This window comes from Pristis pectinata, chromosome 6 (genome assembly GCF_009764475.1).
Source record: "Pristis pectinata isolate sPriPec2 chromosome 6, sPriPec2.1.pri, whole genome shotgun sequence".
NCBI classification, from domain to species: Eukaryota; Metazoa; Chordata; class Chondrichthyes; order Rhinopristiformes; family Pristidae; genus Pristis; species Pristis pectinata.
Window position 1 is genome coordinate 48,960,144 of NC_067410.1, and position 23,536 is coordinate 48,983,679.

General features: G+C 43.5%; 1 protein-coding gene across 2 annotated transcripts in view; it reads right to left on the reverse strand.

The window, feature by feature from the left end:
* Window positions 1-9,803: 9,803 nt before the first annotated feature.
* nprl2 (NPR2 like, GATOR1 complex subunit) overlaps window positions 9,804-23,536 on the reverse strand; it is a 38,790-nt gene continuing 25,057 nt past the window's right edge. For both annotated transcript variants that reach the window (XM_052017746.1, XM_052017747.1), the window contains exons 6-11: window positions 23,158-23,255; window positions 20,226-20,262; window positions 19,973-20,066; window positions 15,486-15,603; window positions 14,664-14,806; window positions 9,804-12,562 (exon numbers count right to left, since the gene is read on the reverse strand). In XM_052017746.1, coding sequence (XP_051873706.1) covers window positions 12,495-12,562; window positions 14,664-14,806; window positions 15,486-15,603; window positions 19,973-20,066; window positions 20,226-20,262; window positions 23,158-23,255 — 558 coding nt within the window. In that variant the 3' untranslated portion in view covers window positions 9,804-12,494. The remainder of the gene's footprint in view (window positions 12,563-14,663; window positions 14,807-15,485; window positions 15,604-19,972; window positions 20,067-20,225; window positions 20,263-23,157; window positions 23,256-23,536) is intronic.

The window sequence follows — 23,536 nt, forward strand, 5'->3', positions numbered from 1 at the left end:
GGAGAGTATTAGCTATAAGGAGAGGTTGGACAAGCTTGCGTTGTATTTTTCTGGAGCGTGGGAAGCTGAGGGGAGACCTGATGGAAGTATGAGAGGCATAGATAGAGTAGATAGCAGAGTCTTTTTTCTCAGGGTAGAAACATTATATACTAACGGGCGTAACTTTAAGTGAGATGTGAAAGTTTAAAGGGAATGTGTGAGGCAAGTTTCTTACACAAAAAGTAGTAGGTGCTTACAATGTACTGCCAGGGGTTGTAATGGAAGCAGACACGACAGTGTTGTTCAAGAGGCTTTTAGACAGACCCATGAACGGGCAGGGAACGGAAAGATATAGACCATGTGCAGACAAGTGGGTTTTGTTTAATTTGGCATCATGGTTGGCACAGACATTGTGGGCCAAAGGGCCCGTTCCTGTGCTGTGCTGTTCCTGTGTGTTCTATGTCAGGGAGTGCCAGGTTTTATACCATGCCTCCCCTAACTACAGGATGACCCGCAGCCCTTTACAGTTAAGGTGTTGGAGGTCCAACGAGATCTTACAAGTAACTACTTGTGACAAATACTGCAGGAGATCCCAGGAATCCCTGGGAGAGGTTTAAACAGTCTAAGCTTGAGAAAAGAGAACTTGGTGACAAGGAGCAGAAGTTAAGGGAGGGAATTCCAGAGCCCAGGACTCCCATTTGTGAATTGGAGGAGCTAGAAGCCAGAATGAGAGCTTATAGGAGAGGAGGAGAGCACAGAGATGGGGAGGGATTGGGGTAGGACCACTGAGGCATTTGAAAACGTTGGTAAGGACTTTAAAATGAGTCCTTTGTTGTACTTGGATCACAGTGTGCAGATGCCAGAGAATGGATGAGCCATACTTCCCGGTGAAGGTGGGGACATCTTCCAACAGTCATCCTGGGGTGAAGATTTCAGTGGAAGAGGAGGCAGGTGAAGGTGAGCAACATCCTGATGCTGTAGGTGGGGTCCAGATCTCCGCTGCAGAAGGTGGTGAAGGAGTGGATACTTCTGAGGAACTTTGGTCTTAACCACATTAGAGGATCTTCCTGCTTCACCCAAACTGGACAAAAAGCAAAAGAGCAAAAAAAATAGGAGAGGGTGAAATGTTTGGAGAGTGACAGGTTCTGGGCTAAAATCATCCACAGGCAGCATGTAGATGACAAATGGGAGGGGATTAGGGACGGTGGTGGTAATAGAAAAGAGAGACCATTGCATCCGTTCTCTGCTGCCAGTGGAGAGGGAACTCACCACTCTCCAATGGCGTGACATTTCATCGACCCTGACACTGCAGGGATACACATGATGGTTGAACCCATCCCTGTTAGTCACTGGGCCAAAGTGACACATACTGGAAACAGAAGAGTACAGCACAGGGACAAGCCCTTCGGCCCTTGATGTCTGTGCCAAACATGGTGTCAAATTAAACTAATCCCTTCTGCCTGCACGTGATCCATATCCCCTCCATTCCCTGCATATTCACATGTCTATCTAAAAGTCTCTTGAATGCCATTATTGTAGCTGCATAAACTGCAGAAAGTACACAAACTTTGGGTGATGGTTGTGATGCCTCCACAGTCAAACAGCCTAACAGCGCCCCCCCCCCCCCATCCCCACCCCCACCCCGGGTCACTCTTGAGAAGTCGATGAGTTACCAGGAGACATCAGAGAAACAGCGTCGCAGCCCGAGGATGGAACATCGATATGGAATGGGGGCAGGGAACAGATGATGTTGCTTGAGTTAGGAAGGAAATGGAAGGGTGCCTTGTCCCTTCCCCACACAGATTCTGAAGGAACACAGGCAGGAGCCTGAGTCAATGAATGGAATGAGATGAAGGGAATGTAAACAAGATGATCATTCCCATTTCCCAATACAATGCAATAATATTGAGAGTGCCATAACCTTCGCACACTTTTAAAGAATTCAATAGGAGCAGGAATAGGCCACTCAACCCCTCTAACCTGCCTGGCCATACAATATGAGTAGAGCTGATCTGCCCCAGGCCTCAACTGCTCTTCTGTACCAGTTCCCCAGAGCCCTCAATCCCCTGATCTTTCAAAAATTGATCCACCTCCTCTAATTCTACAGCAAATTAATTCCAGCAGATCCATTGTGAGCAACAAACAAGATGCTGGAGGAACTCAGCAGGTCAGGAGGCATCTGTGGAGGGAAATGGGCAGACAACCTTCCTGGACTGGAAGAGTAGAGTGGAGATGGTTTAGCGGTTAAGGGAAAGGGTGGGCAGCGAAAAGTTCTAGCATCTGCAGTCTCTTGTGTGTCATAGTCAACCCGCCCTTCTGTAAAGAATCAGACAACAGCAGAACCAAAGAACTTACGATAGATGCTTTATTAGCTTTTGCTAGCGGGAGTGGGAAAATAAAGAGACAGAGTAAACCATGTAACTCTAACTCTATACCGAGACCCACTCAAAGAAGGTGTATTTTTATACCCTTTTTCGTGGGAACAATAGGTGAGAAACTACTCTTACACAGGCAATTGTTTACATAAAGTTTCGAACATAACAAAATATAGGTAAAAAAACTACCTCTTCCCACTTGCACCTGCTATTAAAACCAGACGTAACTAAATCACAACATAATGAGATCATTCTTTACCTTGAAAATCCTTTCACAGTCAGAACCATACTAAGAAGCATACTATTAACCCTTACACTGCCAGTCGTTAACCCTTGCGTTCCCAGCTATCTTTCACGTGTGTCTGGCAGCTGGTGAGAACAATTCCCCGGCAGGTTGAGGTCTGCTCCTTTCCATTCCAGCCAATGCAGAGCTCCCACCGGGGTTGGTCTCTCACTCACCGCCCAACTTCCCAGAGCCCGTTCCCAATGTATTACTGAGGCTTGGCACTTGCCCCTGAATCAGTATCCATTGTAACCCTTTTGGTTCCCCTGTAAGCCCCTTACTAAAGGCTTATTAAGGAAGGACTTCCATTATAAGTCATCAGTGGCAACCCGGAGACATCCCAAAACAAACCATAATGTACTGCTGGTGCATCCAACTGTGGGTGGTGGGAAATGACCTTATCAGCTCTCTCTGGGTTGATGGGATGGGGATAAATATCAGATCCCCTCTACACTCTGCTCTCTTTTGGAATGTGCTTTATCGGCTTCATGCCCGCGCTTGCTCCCACTGATCTTGGACTCAAGGACGAACCCCTTCCTTCCTGTCTGCAAACAGAGAGCAGCTTTGTGGGGCAGAGGCGCTGCTGGACTGTGGCAAGCTTTCAGGCAGTGGTGGCTGCTGGGTATATTGATCAACTGCTCCCCTGCACACTACACCCACTGCATTGGTGTTGCAGTTCTCTGCAATTGTACATCCTCTAAATTGTGTGTGGTTACTCACGGAAATAATTTACCCCCAATCCTTCACACAGTGTTTCAACATCTACCCCACTGCAACAAACCAATTTTTTCCCAGTCAAAAGGATGTGTTAATCGGAACAGGATGTCCCTCAGGTCGATGTAGTTTCAGTCCTGCTGGGAAGGAATCCTTGAATCCCGCTCTCTTGTCTCTTCAAAGGCAGTCCTGATGTCTGAAGCAAAATGTCCAGGAAGATGAGAAGCATGGGAAGACCAGGTATTAAATTCTCAAAAAGCACTGCAACCAAATCCTGAAATTACATAGCAGAACCTAAGGGGCTTTAACAGAGTAACTGTTAAAGTAACACTAGTGGGAGAATCACAATCAAGGGAAACATAACTACAAGGGGCCTGTCGTTTAAAAGTGAGGTGTGTAGAAATTTCTTCTCTGAGGTAGTGAATCTCTGGAATTCTGCTCCTGAGAGTGGCGGAGGCTGGATCATTAGATATATTTAAGGTGGACATGGATAAATATTTGAAATATTGAGGGTTATGGGGAACTTGCGCAGAAGAGATGTTGGGGCCTGGGGCAGCATAGATCAGCCATGATCATATTGAATGGTGGGACAGGCTTGAGGGGCCGAGTGGTCTTCTCCGATTTTCCTGTGTACATTTGCTGAGGCCGTGGGTCATAAACATTCAAATCACCAATCCACACAGATTTATGAGCTCTCAAATTCTGTCAGGAATGGAAATATGGTCTCATTTAAAGGATCATAGATGAATATGGACACATACATTGGCACAAGTAGGGTATCACTCACGTATAAACGGTTATCTGGTCAGCTACTTATTCTCAATGGGAGAAATCAGCCAGAAACTCATTCATGATAGGGGAGTAACAACAGAAAGGAACCCACTGACAATGGGGGCCCAGTAGCGGGGAATCTGGTAACACTGGGGACTGTTAGACAGGAATCCACTGACACTGGGGACCAGCAATGGAGAATCCACCGACATTAGGGATTAGCAGATAGGAATCTGGGATGGTGGTGGAGGCAGATACATTGAACAGGCTCAAGAGCTTGTTGGATAGGCATATGGAGGAACGTGAGATAGAGGGATATGCGGGAGGAAGGGGTTAGGTAGTGTGAGGGTGGTCTGATGGACGGCACGACACGGTGGGCCGAAGGGACTGTTTTGTGCTGTATGGTTCTATGGTTCTAATCCACTGACACTGGGGACCAGCAGTGACACTGACATAAGATAGGGAAATGCTGAAATCCTCACAGCCCACACTGCACCTGCCTTTGTAGCATCAGCTAACATGGTTATATTACATTTGATCTCCTCCTCCAAGTCATTGATATAGACAGTAAACAGCTTTGACCCAGCACCCATCTCTGTGCTCCTCCCTGGCTAGTCTCCCAACCCGAATGAGCTGTTTACACGCACTCTCATTTCTATCCGTTAACCAATCCTCAATCATCTTCCAAAGATGTACAGGTTAGGAGCTGTGGGCATGCTATGTTGGTGCCGGAAGAGTGGCAACACTTGCGGGCTGCCCCCAGCACATTCTCACTAACGCAAAAAGACACATTTCACTGTGTGCTTCGGTGTACATGTGACTAATAAATAAATATCTTCGCTCCAATATTATTCAATAAATTCTTACATGGATCTTATTGAAGGCCTTCTGAAAGTCCAAATCCACCACTTGAACTGATTCACTCTTATCTGTTCTACAAGTTAAAACCTCAGAAACCTCCAGGTGGTTTGTCAGTACTGCACTGAAGCTTACAGCCTGGATGATAGGTTCATGTATCCAGAGTGGGTTTAAAACCACAAGTAAGTGGTCTTACTGAGTCAAGACTAACAAGGATCTGCCCGTGATTTTGAAGGAAATACTTTATGATGTGTCGTGCCTGATGCTAGGTTTAATACAACAATGGTTTTCAATGCACTTTTGTACCTGGCTGTTTTTCAGACAGGCTTCTCTTTAAGCCGTTTGTCCAGCATGTGCAGCCCCATGAGCCTCAGTGGGGACATCTACACTGGAGCTTATGGCACAAGGACAGTGTCTCACAGTACCATCTGTATGGAGTTTGCACATTCTTCCTGTGATCACGTGGGTTTCCTCCCACATGCCAAAAATGTGCAGGTTGTAGGTTAATTGGCCACTGTAAAATGTCCATAGTGTGTAGGTGAGGGGTAGAACCTGGGGTGAGTTGAGGGGAATATGGAGAGAATAAAAAAAGTAGGATTAATGTAGGATTAGTGTAAGTGGGTGATTGATGGTGAGCGTGGACTTAGCGTTCCCATGTAATCTCTCTATGACTCGAAACGATTTTGAGTTCCTGTGCTCAAGCCCAAGGTGTTTGTAATGAAATCCCCAGAGGCCCATTCATTTTAGGGGTACACACCATCTCCAGCAAGACACATAACTCCCTAACCTGTAAGAATAGCAACTGAAAACAGGTTTGGAGAAAATTCAACTCCATTTTCTAACTGGAGATTTCATGATTTACCCCCAGTGCAATGAATGAGCTAATGCATGAACGGTCTCCAGGAACTGTCAGCATATTCAGTCTGCAGCTGCCGCTACTTTTCAGTTTTGCAGCTTTGTCGGATGAGAAGCCTGCCTTGCCACATTATCGAAACAAGCCTGCTGCTTTTCACAAGAAACAAGTCCTGAAGTAAAAACAGAAACACATTATTGCTCCTCACGCCTATGCTCGAAATTAACCAAGGTCTTTTTGATAAATAAAGATCTTATTCATGTCTTTTTTTTTAAATGGCAATATAAAAAGAATTAGATTTATTTCTCAGTGTTCAAGTAAGAGGAAAATAGCGGAGAAGCTCCAGAGCAGTATCAGCTGATTATTATGTTATTTTCAACCTCAAGATGTTGTTTAACCTCAAGAAAATAAATGAGATTTAAAAGGACAATGACCTACGTACCACTGTACAACCCATGGTCAATGTGTAGGATGCTGCCTGGAGCTGTACATTTGTGGATTCTTAGATTCTCACTTAACCTAAATTAACAGGAAAGAAATTCAAAAGGACATATCCAATTGTCATGCTCCATGGTAGAGAAGGGGGGAAGTTGCTGCTAATGAAATATCAGGAATCAAATTTAAAAAAGCAGGGCCATGTCCTATTGGAATTTGGACAGGCAACAAGTTAATGATAAGCTGGAAAATTGGCATGGTAGGAGAGGTTCCATTGCATAAGACACTGGCAGCAGTACTGGGACAAGGAACTGTATCATCAGGATGGCCTCCATTGGAACTGAAACAGACCAAGTGCCCTGGCAGAAATGGTATATGGACAAGCAAAACTGGAGAGAAAATAACGGTCCAGGCCTAAGGAATGGGTTAACATAAGTGGATGGGAACAAATTAGAGCACCGAGAAGCTGTTAAAAATAAAAGAACAGCAATTTTGTTGACTTGCTCCCTCAGGAAATGTGAGCTACATCAGCAATTAATGCCACTATGCTTCTCTACAGAGGTCAGTGGTAAGCTGCCTTTTTGAATCCCCAGTCTGTGTGGTGAAAGTACTCCCTCCAGATTATTGGGTAGAAGGTTCCAACAACTTTCCATGCCCCGGCTGCCATCCAGAGGTTATAGATTAATGGAGTAGTATTGATGAACCACGCTGAGTTGTTGCAGTACATTGTACTGGGGTTAAACAGTGCAAGCTGCAGTCTGCCAGTGTTGGAGGATGTGAATGTTCAGCAAAGCTTCCACAATCAGCAACAAGATGAAAGATAAGATGTTTTAGTGATGTTTTTTGAGGGATGAATGTTGGCCAGGACGCTGGGGAATATTTATTGGTTTTATTCAAAACAAAAATCCATGGGGTCTTTTACATCCACTAAACTGCACCAACGAGGCCATGAAAAGAGTGGCATCATAAAAGCCAGTACAGCACTTCCTCAGTACTTCACCGGACAACCAGCCTGGATGAGGTGGTCAAAGCACTGGAGTGGCAGGAAACCCATAACCTTCAGAACGAGTACGTAAGAGTTTGTTTAGCATAAAGGATGTTTGTTGATACCCAGATGCAGTATTAGAAAGAAAATTGGAAGAGACAACCTGTCTCATCCCAGCCCTGTACCAACATTCCTGTTTTTTGATAGCAAACAATAAGCAAACTTATAGCCTTTTCCTCAAAAACCCAAAGACTCCAGTTACCACTGACTTTCCACTACAGAAGGAAACCTGTGCAGTTACACTGTTACACCATACCATAGGAAAAGATCGCAACAGACTCCTCAGAAGCACAAGGAAAAACAGATGCTGAGCCAGAGGAGACATTAGGAGTTTGGTCAAAGAGATCAATTCTTGGAGAGTCTAAGCAGAGGAGGACCAGAGGAGTTTAAGGAAGGAATTCTTCAGAGCAAGAGCTAAGTGGAGACATCAAAGAGAGGTAAAGCATGGAAACAGCCCCTCAGCCCCTCCCTTCTGCTGAGAATCAACCATCCATTTTCACACTAATCCTACCCTTAACCATTTTACTCTCCCCACATTCTCATCAGCTCCTCCCCCCTCCCCCCCAATTTCTACCACCCACCTACACATTACTAGGGGCAATTTACAGTAGTCAATTAACCTATCAATCCACACGTCTTTGGGATGTGAGAGGAAACCAAAGTGGTCACAGGGAGAACATGCAAATTCCACACAACACCAGAGGTCAGGATTGAACCTGGGTCATTGGAGCCTTGAGGCAGCAGACGTACTAGCTGTGCCACTGTGCCTCCCTAATGTAAAGACTGCTGAGCAATTGTTGAATAAAGTAATTAATGGGGACAAATGTGGAAATTAGAGTTGGCAGCAGAGGGGGAAGGTTGTTGGGCTGGAGGAGATGGTAGTAAAGTGGGATGGGTCAAAGAAGACATTTAGACACAAGGAACAAAATGCTAAGTCCGAAGCATTGGGCTGGTAACCATATAGATTGATGAGAATTAGGGAAATGGATGAACTGAACAGGATACAAGCCATGAATCCTGATGAAGTAAGTAAATTGAAGTTAATGTGAGTGGAGAACAGGAGACCTGCCAGCTAAAGCACTGGAGTAGTCAAGTCTGAAAGTGATGAAGGCATGGACAAGGGCATCAGTGACAGAAAGCAATGCGACACGGATGGCAGTAGATTTTTGAGCAAAGAGACATAGTGTTGAAAATGCAGTTCAGAATCGAAAGAATCACCAAACGTTCTTCTAAATTGTTTTCCTGTGCAGTTCAGCAAAATTTGCAGCACAAATGGAGCAATTGCCACAAATATTGCATCTAATTTTGACCTAGGAAGTTTTGACCTCACAGAAATGCCCTGAGCTGGCAGCTCATGCCCACCCTCAGTTCTGCTCTACCCCCTCATGCCTCAGCTTTAGGTTAAGGCACCCCTGTATACTCTTCAAATGCTGTCCCACTCCCTCCTCAGCAACAACAACTACTCAATCTGCCCTTTTAACATGAAAAAACCTCCCAAGGCACGACACAGATGCAGGGCGACAGATTCTCATGGGCAGTAGGCATCTGGCCAGACACTAGGTTTTGAGAAAGCTTCTCAAGAGCAGAAATGGCAGCGATCCAGTCATGTGCAAATGTTGTAGCTGCAGATTTATGTGCAAGTGTTGTAAAGCACCACTTAAGAGGATTTATAGCTACTAATTCTTAAACTGCTGCTGAGTTCTTAAAAGAGTTATTGTTAAAAGTTACATTTAATTTAACCTAATTAATTAGCCTAAGGGGATATGGATTTTTTTTAATGACCATTTCCTGCCTCCTTTGGAACAAAGGACCTGACTGTCTCAAAGCAAGGGAGCTAAGACTTCCACCATGACCAAATCACAAGGTTGGGGTCATTCCCATATTACGGCCAAGTGACTTTGGCAGAGGTATTACAGGGATGGTCACATGGTGCAAATTGTAGAATCTTGGGGTGGCACCTTGGCAATCCCAGACAGCATCTTGTCCACACAGAAGCTGGGTTGGATGTTCACCTCAGTGTCAGGTCCTGAGACAAATAGTAAGCTATCCTCTTGGATCAAGTGCCTACTTTGGCACTGATTAACGTCACTGCCAAGCAGTGGCAGTGGTAAACCTGCGAGATTGCTGGAGAGCTCAGGAATACCTTTAGACAGGCCACCAAGCTGAATGTGGGTATAAACAGCAGCATCTGCAATGGATGCTTTCTTGGAATCGAAACCCAGTGGAGACAGGCTCCATCCAAACCTCCAGCTACTAAGTTCCAATGTAGACTCCATCCTCGGGAGCAAAATGCTCCTCAGCTCCTTTTGTTACTCTTATTTATTCACTGGCTACAGGCATCACAGGCACAACTGATATTTATATTCATCCCTGATTGAGGTGGTGGTGCAATTCTTGAGGTGAACTGCCTTGACCTATGCGATGAAGGCACTGTTAGTGCTTGAGGTGAACTGCCTCAACCCAGGCGATGAAGGCACTGTTAGTGCTTGAGGTGAACTGCCTCAACCCTTGCGATGAAGGCACCGTTAGTGCTTGAGGTGAACTGCCTCAACCCAGGCAATGAAGGCACCGTTAGTGCTTGAGGTGAACTGCCTCGACCCAGGCAATGAAGGCACTGTTAGTGCTCTTCGGTAGGGAGCTTGAGGATTTTGATGATAAACGATCAGCAATATATATCCAAGTCACCCTGGTGTGTGACTGTCAGATGATGTGCCTTATTGTCTGTTGTCCATCTAAAGTTGAGAGTTTTGAAGATGCATATTGAAGGATGATCAGTGAGTTGCTAGGAAGGCTACTCATGAACCACTGCAGACAGTACTGATCTCCTTATTTAATATCAATGCATTGGAAGCCGTTCAGTGGTTTACTGGAACAGGTTGTCATATGAAAAATAGAACAGTCTAGGCTGGTATCTGCTAGCATTTAGGAGTGAGAGGGGAAAATTGATTCAAGATCCTGAAGGGACCTGATGGGGTGTATAGAGGACGTTTCATCTTGTGGGAGATTCTAGAACAAAGCCTTGCCCATGTAAGAAAAAGATTGGTTCCTCTGAGGATTGAATGTCTTTGGAACTCTCTTTCTCCAAGGGTGGTGGAAGCAGATCATTGAATATTTTAAGGCAGAGGTAGATAGATCCTTGATAAGTGGGTGGGGAGGGGGTGCAGGGGAGGTGAAAGACTAGCAGTGTAGGCAAGAATGTAGAGCTGAGGTTACAACTTAGATTAGTTATGAACTGATTGAAAGGGGAAGCAGGATTAAGGGCCTGACTGCTCCCTATTCATTTGTTCATGTGCTGCAATGCATCTTGTAGATGCTCCACTCTACAGACAAGGTGTGCCGTTGTAGAGGGATTGAATGTTTAAGGTAGTGGAAGAGGTGTTGCTCAAATTGGCTGCTTTGGCGTGTTTGTTATTGGAACTGTACTCATCCAGGCAAGTGGAGAGCATGCCATCACACTCCTGACTTATACTGTTGGAAAGGCTTTGATGAGGCTGGAGGCGAGTCACACCACAGAATGCCTGGGCCCCGACTTCTGTGTAGCTGGCATTTATGTGACTGCTCTAGTTGGGTTCTGTAAGTAAAGATAGAACACAAAAATGGTTTCAATAATAAAAAGTTCCAAGGTCAGTTATTTGCAGTTATTTGCAGTTTAGGAAACAAGACAAGTCATTAGTCATGATATGTAGTCATTAGGTAGAAACTGAGGGTAGAAAAATAATTGCTGTCCACGTGTTACAGAATAAAAGATGTTGTGGACCAGGGGTTAAGTTTAAATCTTACTGAGAGGTTCCAATGCAATCTAAAGGATGCTCAGAGAAGAGCCAGTACATTTTGTGAAAAGCAGATGCTGGTACTGGTAGGCAGGATTTTGGTAACTCTGTATTTTAAAGTCATGTAACTGAAAGGTTCTTTTCTGATGTTGGATATAGGAAGAGAAAGAAAGGGAAGTGGGGAAAAATAGGAGGAAGGGGAAAAAATCAGTGAGAAGAGGAAAGAGATCTTGCAATTACATAGCACCTTTCACATGTCCAGGACATCTGTGATCTATTAACAGCAGAAGCAAATACTTGTAACGAAAGAAAGAATAGCCAACCTGGGACTCCAGAACAGCCAGAAAAATCACTAACCAGATAATGATTTAAGTGGTACTTGATGAAGAAAGAATGTTTACGTTCATGACAGAAATTCCTGTTTTCTGAATATTTAGTATATGAAGCAGCATACTGGGACTAGGATACAGCACTCCTCCTGTACTGCTCCGATGTGTTAGCCTAGATTATGTGACCAAATCTCGAGAGTGGGACTTGAATCCATGACATTCTGCCTTGGAGGTGCGAGTGAGCCAAGCTGACAGGATAGATTAATCCATTAGTAATGATTACTGACGTCATTGCTCAGCAGGCACAAGGATTATTGAAATTCCACAAACAACGTTAGTTACTGTTATATAATTCCATGTATCTGAAACAATTACAAGAATTTGTACAGGTTTATATATTTCCATTCTCCTAAAAGGCACTGACTTGCCTGGTTCAAAATATACACTGAAGACCTGCAGTAAACATTCATGTGCTCATTTTTCAGTGTTGGCAAGATATGTGAAATTCAACATTGAGGACATCATTGGTAACTTGATCCTATCCAGCAGGGATCTGTGGGTGGCCCAGATCCGTTAGAAGTGGAGATTCCACCAAACTCAGAGGCACTGCCCTATCTGGTGTCCTAGCTGAGACCGTTAGCTCAGAAAAGAACAGCGAGTGAACTTGGCAGAACAACAATTGAGGAATATTTACCAGAAAGTATCGTAAACAATGAGAGATTTACATGGACCAGAAAGGAACAGAGTGACTCCACATTCATGAATAAGATGCTTATATGCAGCACACAATAGTTGAATGCAAAAACTACATCTATGCAAGTTAAAGAGGCTTCATCCCACCTAACACTTCTGACTCAGAAGCTATTGAAGGGGAAATTGTATTGCACACGTCCCCCCCATTTTAAGTTTGTAGAGGAGGTCAGGAGATTTACCAGCCCTGCAGGCCAGCAGAGCTGACCCATTCCAGGTCAGCATCATCAATTGTTTTATAGTGTTCCTTTTGCAAAGCAGTCCCTTGGTTTGGTGTCTCCTGAACATTGTTAAGCGATTGCACAGTCCAACACCAAGTGACTGTTGCACTCTCACTTCCAACACACAATGATATTCGAGTCATTCTCCAGTCTCTCGTCCAATTCTTTGTAACTAATTCCTGAGGGAAACAAAATAAAACCCAGTGAGTACAATTGCCACAAAGAAATTCTAAACCATTCCAGTAGCTGTTCAGGAGTATGGTACAAGTTAGGTACAAAGAAGGGTGTGTCAGCCGCAGCTAAGTCGTTAGCGTTGTTGCTTTAGAGTCAGATAAAGTCCAAGTTCAAGATCCACTTAGGTACATAATAGTCTAACCTTTCTGTAGCTGAGTGGAGACACAAGAGACTGCAGATGATGAAATCTGGACCAACACAACTCAGCAGGTCAGGCAGCGTCTATGGAGTGAAATGGACAGTTGATGTTTCGGGTCGAGACTCTTCATCTGGACTGCAGGGTCTTGACCCGAAACATCAACTGTCCATTTCTCTCCATAGACGCTGCCTGATCTGCTCAGTTCCTCCAGCACTTTTTGTGTTATTTCTATCACTGAGATTGGGATTGAGACTGCCGTCTTTCAGATACAAAACTGGTTTAATGTCCCATCTGATCTATAAAAGATCCATGGCTACATTTCACAGAATGGTGAGGTTATGTGGTATATCTTGGTTTTCACAGTTCTCCAGCTTAGAAAATTCCAAAGATTCAAAACTCTCGAGGGGGGGGGGAAGAAATCCTCATTTCCTATTTTAGATGGCAACACTTCAATCTGTCCTCTAGTTTTGGATACCACTGCAAGGGGGAACCTCCCCTCAGAATCCATCTTGTCAAATCCCCTCAGAATCTCACATTTCAATAAGGACCACTTCTCATTCTTCTAAATTCTGATAAGCATCTATTCAACCTTTCCTTGTAAAAATGAGCTGTTCATCCCAAGGATTAATCAGTTACGCCTTCTCTGAATTGCTTTCAATATAAGTATAGCCCTCCCTAAAGGCTAAAACTGTCTAAAGTGCAGTAGGTGAGGTCTCACCAACAACCTGTACAGTTGTAGTAACACTTGTCTACTTCTGTACTTCATCTCTATATCAATGATTACTGCCTGTCTGTCTACTAACTTTGCTTTATCCATAAGGACACCCATATCCTCTCTATGCAGAAGCTTTCTAGTCTGTCTCCATTTAAACAATATTCTGCTTTCCTATTATCGAAGCAGGTAACTTCACTTTTCCCACATAATACACATCTGCCAAATGTTAACCTATGTCCCTGACTCTGTCTTCCTCAGAATTTGTTTTCCCATCCTATCTTTGTATTGTCAGCAACTTTGGCTACACGACACTTGATCCCTTCATCTAGATCATTAATATAGATTGTAAATAGATGTGGCCCCAGCACTGATCCCTCTGGCACCCATTAGCTGCAGTTTAACAAACCAAAGATGACCTATTTATCCCACCTCTGTATTTCCGTTAGGGAACCATTCCTCCAGCCTTGCTTATATAATGCACCCCCAAAGCCATGAGCTCTCGTGGAGTAATTTTTTTTAAGTGGCACCATATTAAATGACTTTTGGAAATCCAAAATGTATCTACCGGTTCCCCTTTATCCTCACTACTTTACTTCCTTAAAGAACTCTAATAAATTTCTCAATTTTCCTTTCAAAAGGCCATATTGATTCTACTTCTTTACATTATTATCTTCTAGATGTCCTGCTACTTCCTTAATAGTGAATTCCAGATTGTTTCCGATCTCAGGCTTAGTAGCTTGCAGTGTCCTTCCTTCTGCCTCTCACTTTTCACAAGTAGGGGCATTATGTTTGCAGTTTTCCAATCTGTTGGGACATTTCCTGAATCTAGGGAATTTTGCAAGATCATAACCAATGCATTCACAATTTAGGGCTACTTCTTTTTAGACCCTAGGATGCAGGTCATCAACCTTTAGTCCTATTAATTTGCCTGGTAATCTTTCTCTAGTTACAATGATCAAGTTCCTCTCCCCGATTTTAACTATTATTGGGATACTTTTAGTGTCTCCTATCCAGAAAACAGATACAATAAATTTGTTCAAGGTTTCTGTTTAAAAATCTCACTCTGAATCTTAAAAGACTTATGTAGACAATCTGGACTGTGACCGTGCAGTTCAGTCCTGAAATCATCTGATCTCCACATGCCACCTTGCCCATTTTGATTCCAATCATGGATTGAGCTCTTGCAGATTACCTGTTTTGCAGCAGATCTCATCATAGCTATGTGACCCAGTGTAAAGACGTGGTGATCGGTTCCTCTCATCACAGTTGACCTTTACTGGGTACTTGTGCAGCCGTCGAATCAGTCCCTTCATCAGACCAAACTGAATCAGCTTCCTGTAAGCGCGGGAGAAAGAGGCAAGCTGGGTGAAATGCATTGTAAAATGCTGCACTCACTCCCCAAAGTCTCTCTGCTGCCTTTTAGCCTCAATAAAGTGACTCTCCATTGTGATGGAGTTCAGCTTCCCAGCTAAACTCAAACAGTTAACACCATCCACGATACAGCTGTCTGCATCCCGAAACTATACATTCACTGTAGCTGATGCATACAACTTTTACAGGATGCACAGCAGACACTCTCCGAGGCTTTTTCCAGAGAATCGTCTAAGTTCATGACCTCTAGCATCTGAAAAGGCAGGAAGTGCCTCCAAGTGCATCCTGACTTGACAAGTACTACTGCTTCTTTGTTGTGACTGAGGAAAACCCTGGAACTTCCTTTTGTGCTGCATCTTGAGAATATCTACATTACACTGACATCAGTGCTCCACATGTTGGAGTCACTGCCACTTCTAGAGCAACTGGGACGGACAACAAATGTCACCATTACAGACACATCTTCAAGAATAAATGAAAATAAAAGCGAAACAAAACCAGGAAGATTAGATTGCGGGGAGAAAACCCATTATTCTGATTTATTTGACTTCCTTGATTATACTGAAGCAGCACAATGATGGAGCTAGGTTTAGTGACACTGAGCAACAGCCCGAGAATCAAGACCCAATGTTTACATTCTCACCTCTCATCCACATGCTGAAGTTGTTGAGCATAGCGGGAGCAGAGATCTCGAGCTGTGGTGCCAGGGCTGAGCCCACAGTATAGCTGGAAGACATCTCGCAGACTGGCACGCTTGTGTCCTATTTTCAAAGGCAGTAATTAACACCTTCTGCTTCTGAAGGATCCAACCCTTTCCACAAGAACTCAATATTATGTATACATATTGTCATTCTTGAGTTCTCAAAATACTTTACAGCTAATGAAGTACTTTTGGAATACAGTCACTAGGGCTGTTCAGCAACTGAAAAAAATGTGAGTTATTTATGGATTTAATTGCACTGTTAAACAACAATAGAACACTAATATTCTTGACTCATTCTATAGAAAACCTGGCTGTAAACTGGAATAGCCCAAAGGAAAATGTTTTGAAAATAAATAAGACTGCAGATTTTGAAATCTGAAACAAAAAAGAACAAGTTGAAAAAACTCAGCCAGTCAAGCTGCATCTGTGGAAAATGTTTGGCCTTTGTGATGGATAGTAATGCAATTGAAAATTATCATTTATATCTCTCTACAGGATTGCTCTTCTCTAACTAATCTCTTCTAGTTCTACATTTTCTCCATTCCTCCAATTCCAGTCCCTTGTTGGCGGTGAGGCCCTTCACCAAGTGACTTGGTTACATTCACTGTTACACTTAAGCAATGAGAAGAGTTATTTTTGAATGAAATACTGCCAAGGGAGAGGATCTGGATCTGGGGAGAGGTGTAAGAAAGAATAGGGAAGGGTTGGCAGGTAGTCCAGATTTGATTTCCATTTGCTCTCCACCTCCTTGGGCTATTGATAATCAATTCCGAGTCAAGTTCAGATGATTGAAAACTGGGTAGGATCTAGATTCCAGTGCAATGCAGATTCCAATGCTGGGGAAAAGCCCCAAACTTGGTGGCAGCCCAAGCTGCAGCTGAAGAGTAGCAGGGAATCAAACACTGCCTGGCTTCTGCTGAAGGAGCCGATTCCAATCTTTACAAATTCCAATGCTGGGGAAAAGCCCCAAACTTGGTGGCAGCCCAAGCTGCAGCTGAAGAGTAGCAGGGAATCAAACACTGCCTGGCTTCTGCTGAAGGAGCCGATTCCAGGAGCCTCTGCTTCGCTACATTTGCCATCCTTTCATACATCTGATCCCCCCCAGTCACCTCTCTCCACATTTTTTGTTAAGATGTTTCAGAAAGGACAGGGAGGGAGGCAAAAGAGGTGGGGGTGTGGCACTGTTGATCAGAGATAGTGTCACGGTTGCAGAAAAGGTGGACGTCATGGAGGGAATGTCTACGGAGTCTCTGTGGGTGGAGGTTAGGAACAGGAAGGGGTCAATAACTTTACTGGGTTTTTTCATAGGCCGCCCAATAGTAACAGGATATTGAGGAGTAGATAGGGAAACAGATAATAACAGAGTTGTCGTGATGGGAGATTTTAATTTCCTACATACCTAGAGCAAGGGGTTTAGATGGGGTGGAGTTTGTTAGGTGTGTTCAGGAAAGTTTCTTGACACAATATATAGATAAAACTATAAGAGGAGAGACAGTATTTGATTTGGTATTAGGAACTGAACCTGGTCAGGTGTCAGATCTCTCAGTGGGAGAGCATTTTGTAGATAGTGATCATAATTCTATCTCCTTTACAATAGCATTGGAGAGAGATAGGAACAGATAAGTTAGAAAAGAGTTTTATTGGAGTAAGGGGAATTATGAGACCTTCAGGCAGGAAATTGGAAGCTTAAATTGGGAACAGATGTTCTCAGGGATAAGTATTGAAGAAATGTGGCAAATGTTCAGGGGATACTTGTGTGGAGTTCTGCATAGGTATGTTCCAATGAGACAGGGAAGTTATGATAGGGTACAGGAACCGTGGTGTACAAAGGCTGTAATAAATTTAGTCAAGAAGAAAAGCTTACAAAAGGTTCAGAGAGCTAGGTAATGTTAGAGATCTGGAAGATTATAAGGCTAACAGGAAGGAGCTTAAGAAGGAAATTAGGAGAGCCAGAAGGGCCATGAGAAGGCCTAGGCGGGCAGGATTAAAGAAAACCCCAAGGCATTCTACAAGTATGTGAAGAGCAAGAGGATAAGATGTGAAAGAATAGGACCTATCAAGTGTAACAGTGGAAAAGTATGTATGGATCCGGAGGAAATAGCAGAGGTACTTAATGAATACTTTACTTGAGTATTCACTTGGATCTTGGTGATTGTAGTGATGACTTGAAGCAGACTGAAAAGCTTGAGCATGTAGATATTAAGAAAGAGGACGTGCTGGAGCTTTTGGAGAGCATCAAGTTGGATAAGTCGCCGGGACCGGATGAGATGTACCCCAGGCTACAGTGGGAGGCAAGGGAGGACATTGCTGAACCTCTGGCGATGACCTTTGCGTCATAAATGGGGACGGGAGAGGTTCTGGACGATTGGAGGGTTGTGGATGTTGTTCCTTTATTCAAAAAAGGGAGTAGAGATAGCCCAGGAAATTATAGACCAGTGAGTCTTACTTCAGTGGTTGGTAAATTGATGGAGAAGATCCTGAGAGGCAGGATTTATGAATATTTGGAGAGGTATAATATGATTAGGAATAGTCAGCATGGCTTTGTCAAGGGCAGGTCCTGCCTTATGAGCCTAATTGAATTTTTTGAGGATGTGACTAAACACATTGATGAAGGAAGAGCAGTAGATGTAGTGTATACTGATTTCAGCAAGGCATTGTACAAGGTACCCCATACAAGGCTTACTGAGAAAGTAAGGAGGCACGGGATCCAAGGAGATATTGCTTTGTGGATCCAGAACTGGCTTGCCCACAGAAGGCAAAGAGTGGTTGTTGACGGGTCACATTCTGCATGGAGGTCGGTGACCAGTAGTGTGCCTCAGGGATGTTCTGGGACCCTTATTCTTCGTGATTTTTATAAATGACCTGGATGAGGAAGTGGAGGGATGGGTTAGTAAGTTTGCTGATGACACAAAGGTTGGAGGTGTTGTGGATAGTGCGGAGGGCTGTCAGAGGTTACAGCGGGACATAGATAGGATGTAAAACTGGGCTGAGAAGTGGCAGATGGAGTTCAACCCAGATAAGTGTGAAGTGGTTCATTTTAGTAGGTCAAATATGATGGCAGAATATAGTATTAATGGTAAGACTCTTAGCAGTGTGGAGGATCAGAGGGATCTTGGGGTCCGAGTCCATAGGACGCTCAAAGCAGCTGCACAGGTTGACTCTGTGGTTAAGAAGGCTTATGGTGTATTGTCCTTCATCAATCATGGAATTGAATTTAGGAGCCGAGAGGTAATGTTGCAGCTATATAGGACCCTGGTCAGTTCTGTGCTCAGTTCTGGTCACCTCACTACAGGAAGCATGTGGAAACCATAGAAAGGGTGCAGAAGAGATTTACAAGGATGTTGCCTGGATTGGGGAGCACATCTTATGAAAACAAGTTGAGGAAATTCGGCCTTTTCTCCTTGGAGCGACGGAGGATGAGAGGTGACCTGATAGAGGTGTATAAGATGATAAGAGGCATTGATCGGGTAGATAGTCAGAGGCTTTTTCCCCAGGGCTGAAATGGTGGCCACAAGAGGACACAGGTTTAAGGTGCTGGGGAGTAGGTACAGAGGAGATGTCAGGGGTAAGTTTTTTTACTCAGAGTGGTGAGTTCGTGGAATGGGCTGCCGGCAACGGTGGTGGAGGCAGATACGATAGGGACTTTTAAGAGACTTTTGGATAGGTACATGGAGCTTAGAAAAATAGAGGGCTATGGGTAAGCCTAGTAATTTCTAAGGTAGGGACATGTTTGGCACAACTTTGTGGGCCGAAGGGCCTGTATTGTGCTGTAGGTTTTCTATGTTTCTATCTCTCCATTCCCAACCTCTACCCTTGATCTCCCCACCTACCCTATTCCTATCTCTCCCCCTTCCCACCTCTCTCCCTTCCACTCCCACACAGCTCCCCTTCCCACCTCTCCTCCTCCCCTTCTGTCTCTTCCTCTCCCCATCCCCACTCCCTTTCCCCATCCTTAGCCACTAAAACCTGTTTGCACGAATGTCCAGGGACACAAGGCGGTTCTCATGCAGTTAAATGCCCAGATCTGTTTAAGGGGAGTCCATCTTAGAGATTAATGCTAATTAATGTGTATAGCATAGCTGAGGAAGTGAGTAAGGGATCTGAGGGCCAAATCTTCACAGAGAGAGCGGCGGATATACGCAATGAGCTGCCAGAGGAAGAGGTAGAGGCGGGTACAATTACAACATTTAAAAGACATTTAGACAGGTACATGGATAGGAAAGGTCAAGAGGGACATGGGCCAAATGCAGAGAAATGGGACCAACTCAAGCAGACAACTTGGTCAGCATGGATGAGTTGGGTCGAAGGGCCTGTTTTCTTGCTGCATAACTCTATGTATGACTCTAAGATTGAACATGATGGGTGCAAACAGCAAAATGCCATTTGATTTTCAATGCCTTTTCATTGAACAGAAGCATTCACCATACCTGGCTTTGTGACATATGCCAGACACTCCTCCTGCAAGGATTTGTCATCCACCAGATCTTGCACCCTGGGAGTAGGGCAGTACACATTAGAATACTGTAGGAGGAAAAGAACAGGAAATAGTTAAGCAGCAGCAATACTAGAGGTGCTCAGCAAAACATAAGGGTTTTTGTTTGCATTAAGGAGACAGGGGAAGCAGACAAAAAAGCTATACAAAGCTACTGTTAGAGAATATACAGATCTCCGTACACTCACCTGGAATATCGGGACTAAAGTCACAACTCCATAGTACCTGTGAAACAATAACATATATCATTGCATTCTAAGTACAATTCATATTTACGAAATTCTAGGCTTGTAATATAAAATATGCCCTGGGTAAACTGCAACCTCATGCCAAGACCAAACCAATCCAGGTTAGGCCTAGTTGAGATCAAGAATGGAATGAAATAAAGCCCCTTCAACCCAAATCATCATAAAACATTCTGCACTGCTATACACCAGTCCTAGCCATTGAATCACTTGAGAGAGAAAAAGAGTGCCATGTATATCATTTTATTGCATGTTTCCAGATCCCAATTACCACTTTATGAATCACAAAGGGAAAAAGGAACTTAGTTTGGTGTCTAAGGAGAAAGAGAAAAAATAACATTTTGCTTTTACAGATTAATTTTTCTTCTCTTTCTCCTCTGCTTTTCCTTTTCTGACAGTCCCATGGAGTCAAGGATGATTGTTTGCAATTCAGTTCTGTGGCCTTTGAGGTGGCTGATAAGGTCTTTGTTGGGATTGCAGGTTCTGCTATAGGTGGAGCAGGCGGTACCTTATGGAGCAGGTGAGTAGTTTGTTTGAGATGTTGTGCATTCTTTTATTTATGCATAGCCTCCATGTGTTTCCAGACAGACTCATGCTGCTCAGTGCTTTCCTGGATGTTGCTCCATCATGTTGAACAGTCAGGGATTGTTAGCAAGGATGTTACTTTTGTTCACCAAGGAGACCTTGAGAACATTCTTGAGACATTTTCCCTGCTTGTTCTTCTTAGTGGGCAAGTTGTTTTAATGAAATGACTACTCAATCTTTGGTTTAATAGTTGGGACATTGCCTGCCCCCCACCACCCCCCCTCCTCCCACAAAGGTGGCGGAAGACCATGTCTTTAACATTGCTGATTATCTTATCTGTTCATTAAGGGAATTTAATTACTTTGACCAAATGACAACAAAAAATACTTGAGTCTGAATCAGGATGGTGTGTGTTTTGGAGTAGAATTTTCAGGTAATGGTGTTATCATCAACATTCTATTGTTCTTCCTTATGGTAAAGATCGTGGATAAGGGATTTACATGAAGTGTGGTGCTCTGGTACAGTGGGTATTACTATTGTTGCATAACTCAATCCTGGCTGTCAGTATTGTCTGTATGGAGTTTGCCTGTGGTCCCTGTGCTTGGCTTCCCCCAGTGCTCTGAGGGAAAGGCAGGCCAGTTGGTAGGTTAATTGGCTACTGTAAATGGTGGCTGGGAGAACATACGAACTCCACACAGGATCAAACCCAGGCGGCTGGGGCTGTGGCAGAGTACAAAATGCTATGCCACTATTCTGCTCTGAAATCAAGAGGACCGAGTGAACTCTTCTCGATGAAGATAATCATTAACTAGGACCGACACCATAGAAGCATTCACTGGTACTTATCATCCCAAGGTTGGCTATCGGCCAGGTGCTGCAGTATGCTGACCACCTCACTTTCAGAGAAACTGTGACTTGAGCTAATCATCCTGGAATGATCAGTGAATACCCCTATTCTTAAGCATGTAACTTTTGGTAGGTTACTGATGGAACAGCTGAAGGTGGGTGGGTTGAGGAGAATTTACTGAGGAAGTCAGTTAAGAATTCACTAGGCCATAAAGTGTCCTTGATATTTTGAAAGTGACGAATGTAACCTCTCAAACTTATCCCATACTGTACATACAAACTGGTGGAGAAATTAAAGATTTTAACAGATGTCATTTTCTGCAGGCTTTGAGGTCTATACGATATTGATAGCTGTGGATTGATGCAGTACAGAAAGAACTAATTGTACCTAGTCCTTATGCTTTGAACAAGCTGTCCAAGTAGTTCTCTTGTCTCTTTCCCAAAGCCCCAGAAATCTTTCTAAGGACATATTCAATTTTCTTTTAAAAATTACTGCTTAATCTTCATCCAACATTTTCTCAGGTAGTTCATTCTAGATTTTAAGTTTACTCCATTATTTTCTTCCCTTCAAGCTGCCTCTGGTTCAATAATTAATGAGAAACACACAGACACACACACACAGGCACACAAAGTGCACTAGGAAATTACGCTGAAACCTGGAAAGCGAAGCATTTCAAAAATACAGATTTCTTTTTCATTAAGAATGGCCACTGAATATTTGGACTCACACTTGGGGCTACATAAACTTATCAATTAAGGTCTAATTAAAATCTTATTCATGCAAAATCACCAATTTGAGAAAGAATAACTATCTTATCCTATACACCTTAGTCAAATCAATGTAGCCAGGCTACACTGAATGGCCAGAAATCTGTCATCTGCTTTCAAATTGAAATTACAAGTAAATGTATTCCCCAGGATATCTTGGAAAACTCTGAGGCACACTGCTTTAGAAAACTGAATATGTGGTGTACTTGTCTTGCAAGCACTTCAATTGGCAGGAAGCTGAGCAGAGGGGCCTTGAATCTAACCTGTGATACATTAAATATGAGATTGAATGAAGAGATAATAATGAGGAAACTTTATTTTATGTTCTGCACTTACTATGAAAATGTTGGACTGGGGATTGCAGATGGAGCATTACTTTTTATGTGTATGTGCATAGGATTGTATAGAGGAAGATTGGCTCTGCATCTTCCTTGTAATAGTTGGCCAGAGAATGGGGTAGTGTAACAAACACACTATCAAATTGATGGTATATAATGCCTGATGATCTAATACTGAACACAACTAAACCTCCCACTGCTGATGGCTCACCTTGATTTGTACATTCAAAACAAGTCATAGAAGGGGTGATGGGATGGAAGTAGCTCAACAGGAGAAATAATCTATATTAAAGGAAAAGAGTTTCACTTTTAAAGCTGTTTGTCTACTAGTCAGCTAAGCAACAGGTAAAGTGGAATGAAGTAGTTTGCCGGAATCTGATTGTCCCTTTCCCACTCACAGTAAATTCTGCACTGCAATCCGCACCAGGTTCAATTCTACATCTGCTTCTGCAGAGATTTTCTGGATGTGACGGAATCCATCAATGTAGGGTAGAATCTGAAAGCGATAGTAAGAGCCAAAACTTAGTGCAAAGCTGAAGGCACAACTGTTCAATGACAATCACTGTCCATTCATCCTTACGTCCTGAGTGATTTCAGCATGTATTAGCCTCACAATAGGTTGCATTATTGTGGTATATTGGGATTGGCAAGAATGTTGAAGTAGCTGCCACATGGAATGGTTGAAGCAGTTTCTACTTATTTCAGGGGGGTGCGCACACCATATGTTTACAGCCACATCAGCTGAATCACAAGGCAAGCCAGCTAGGTTATAAACAG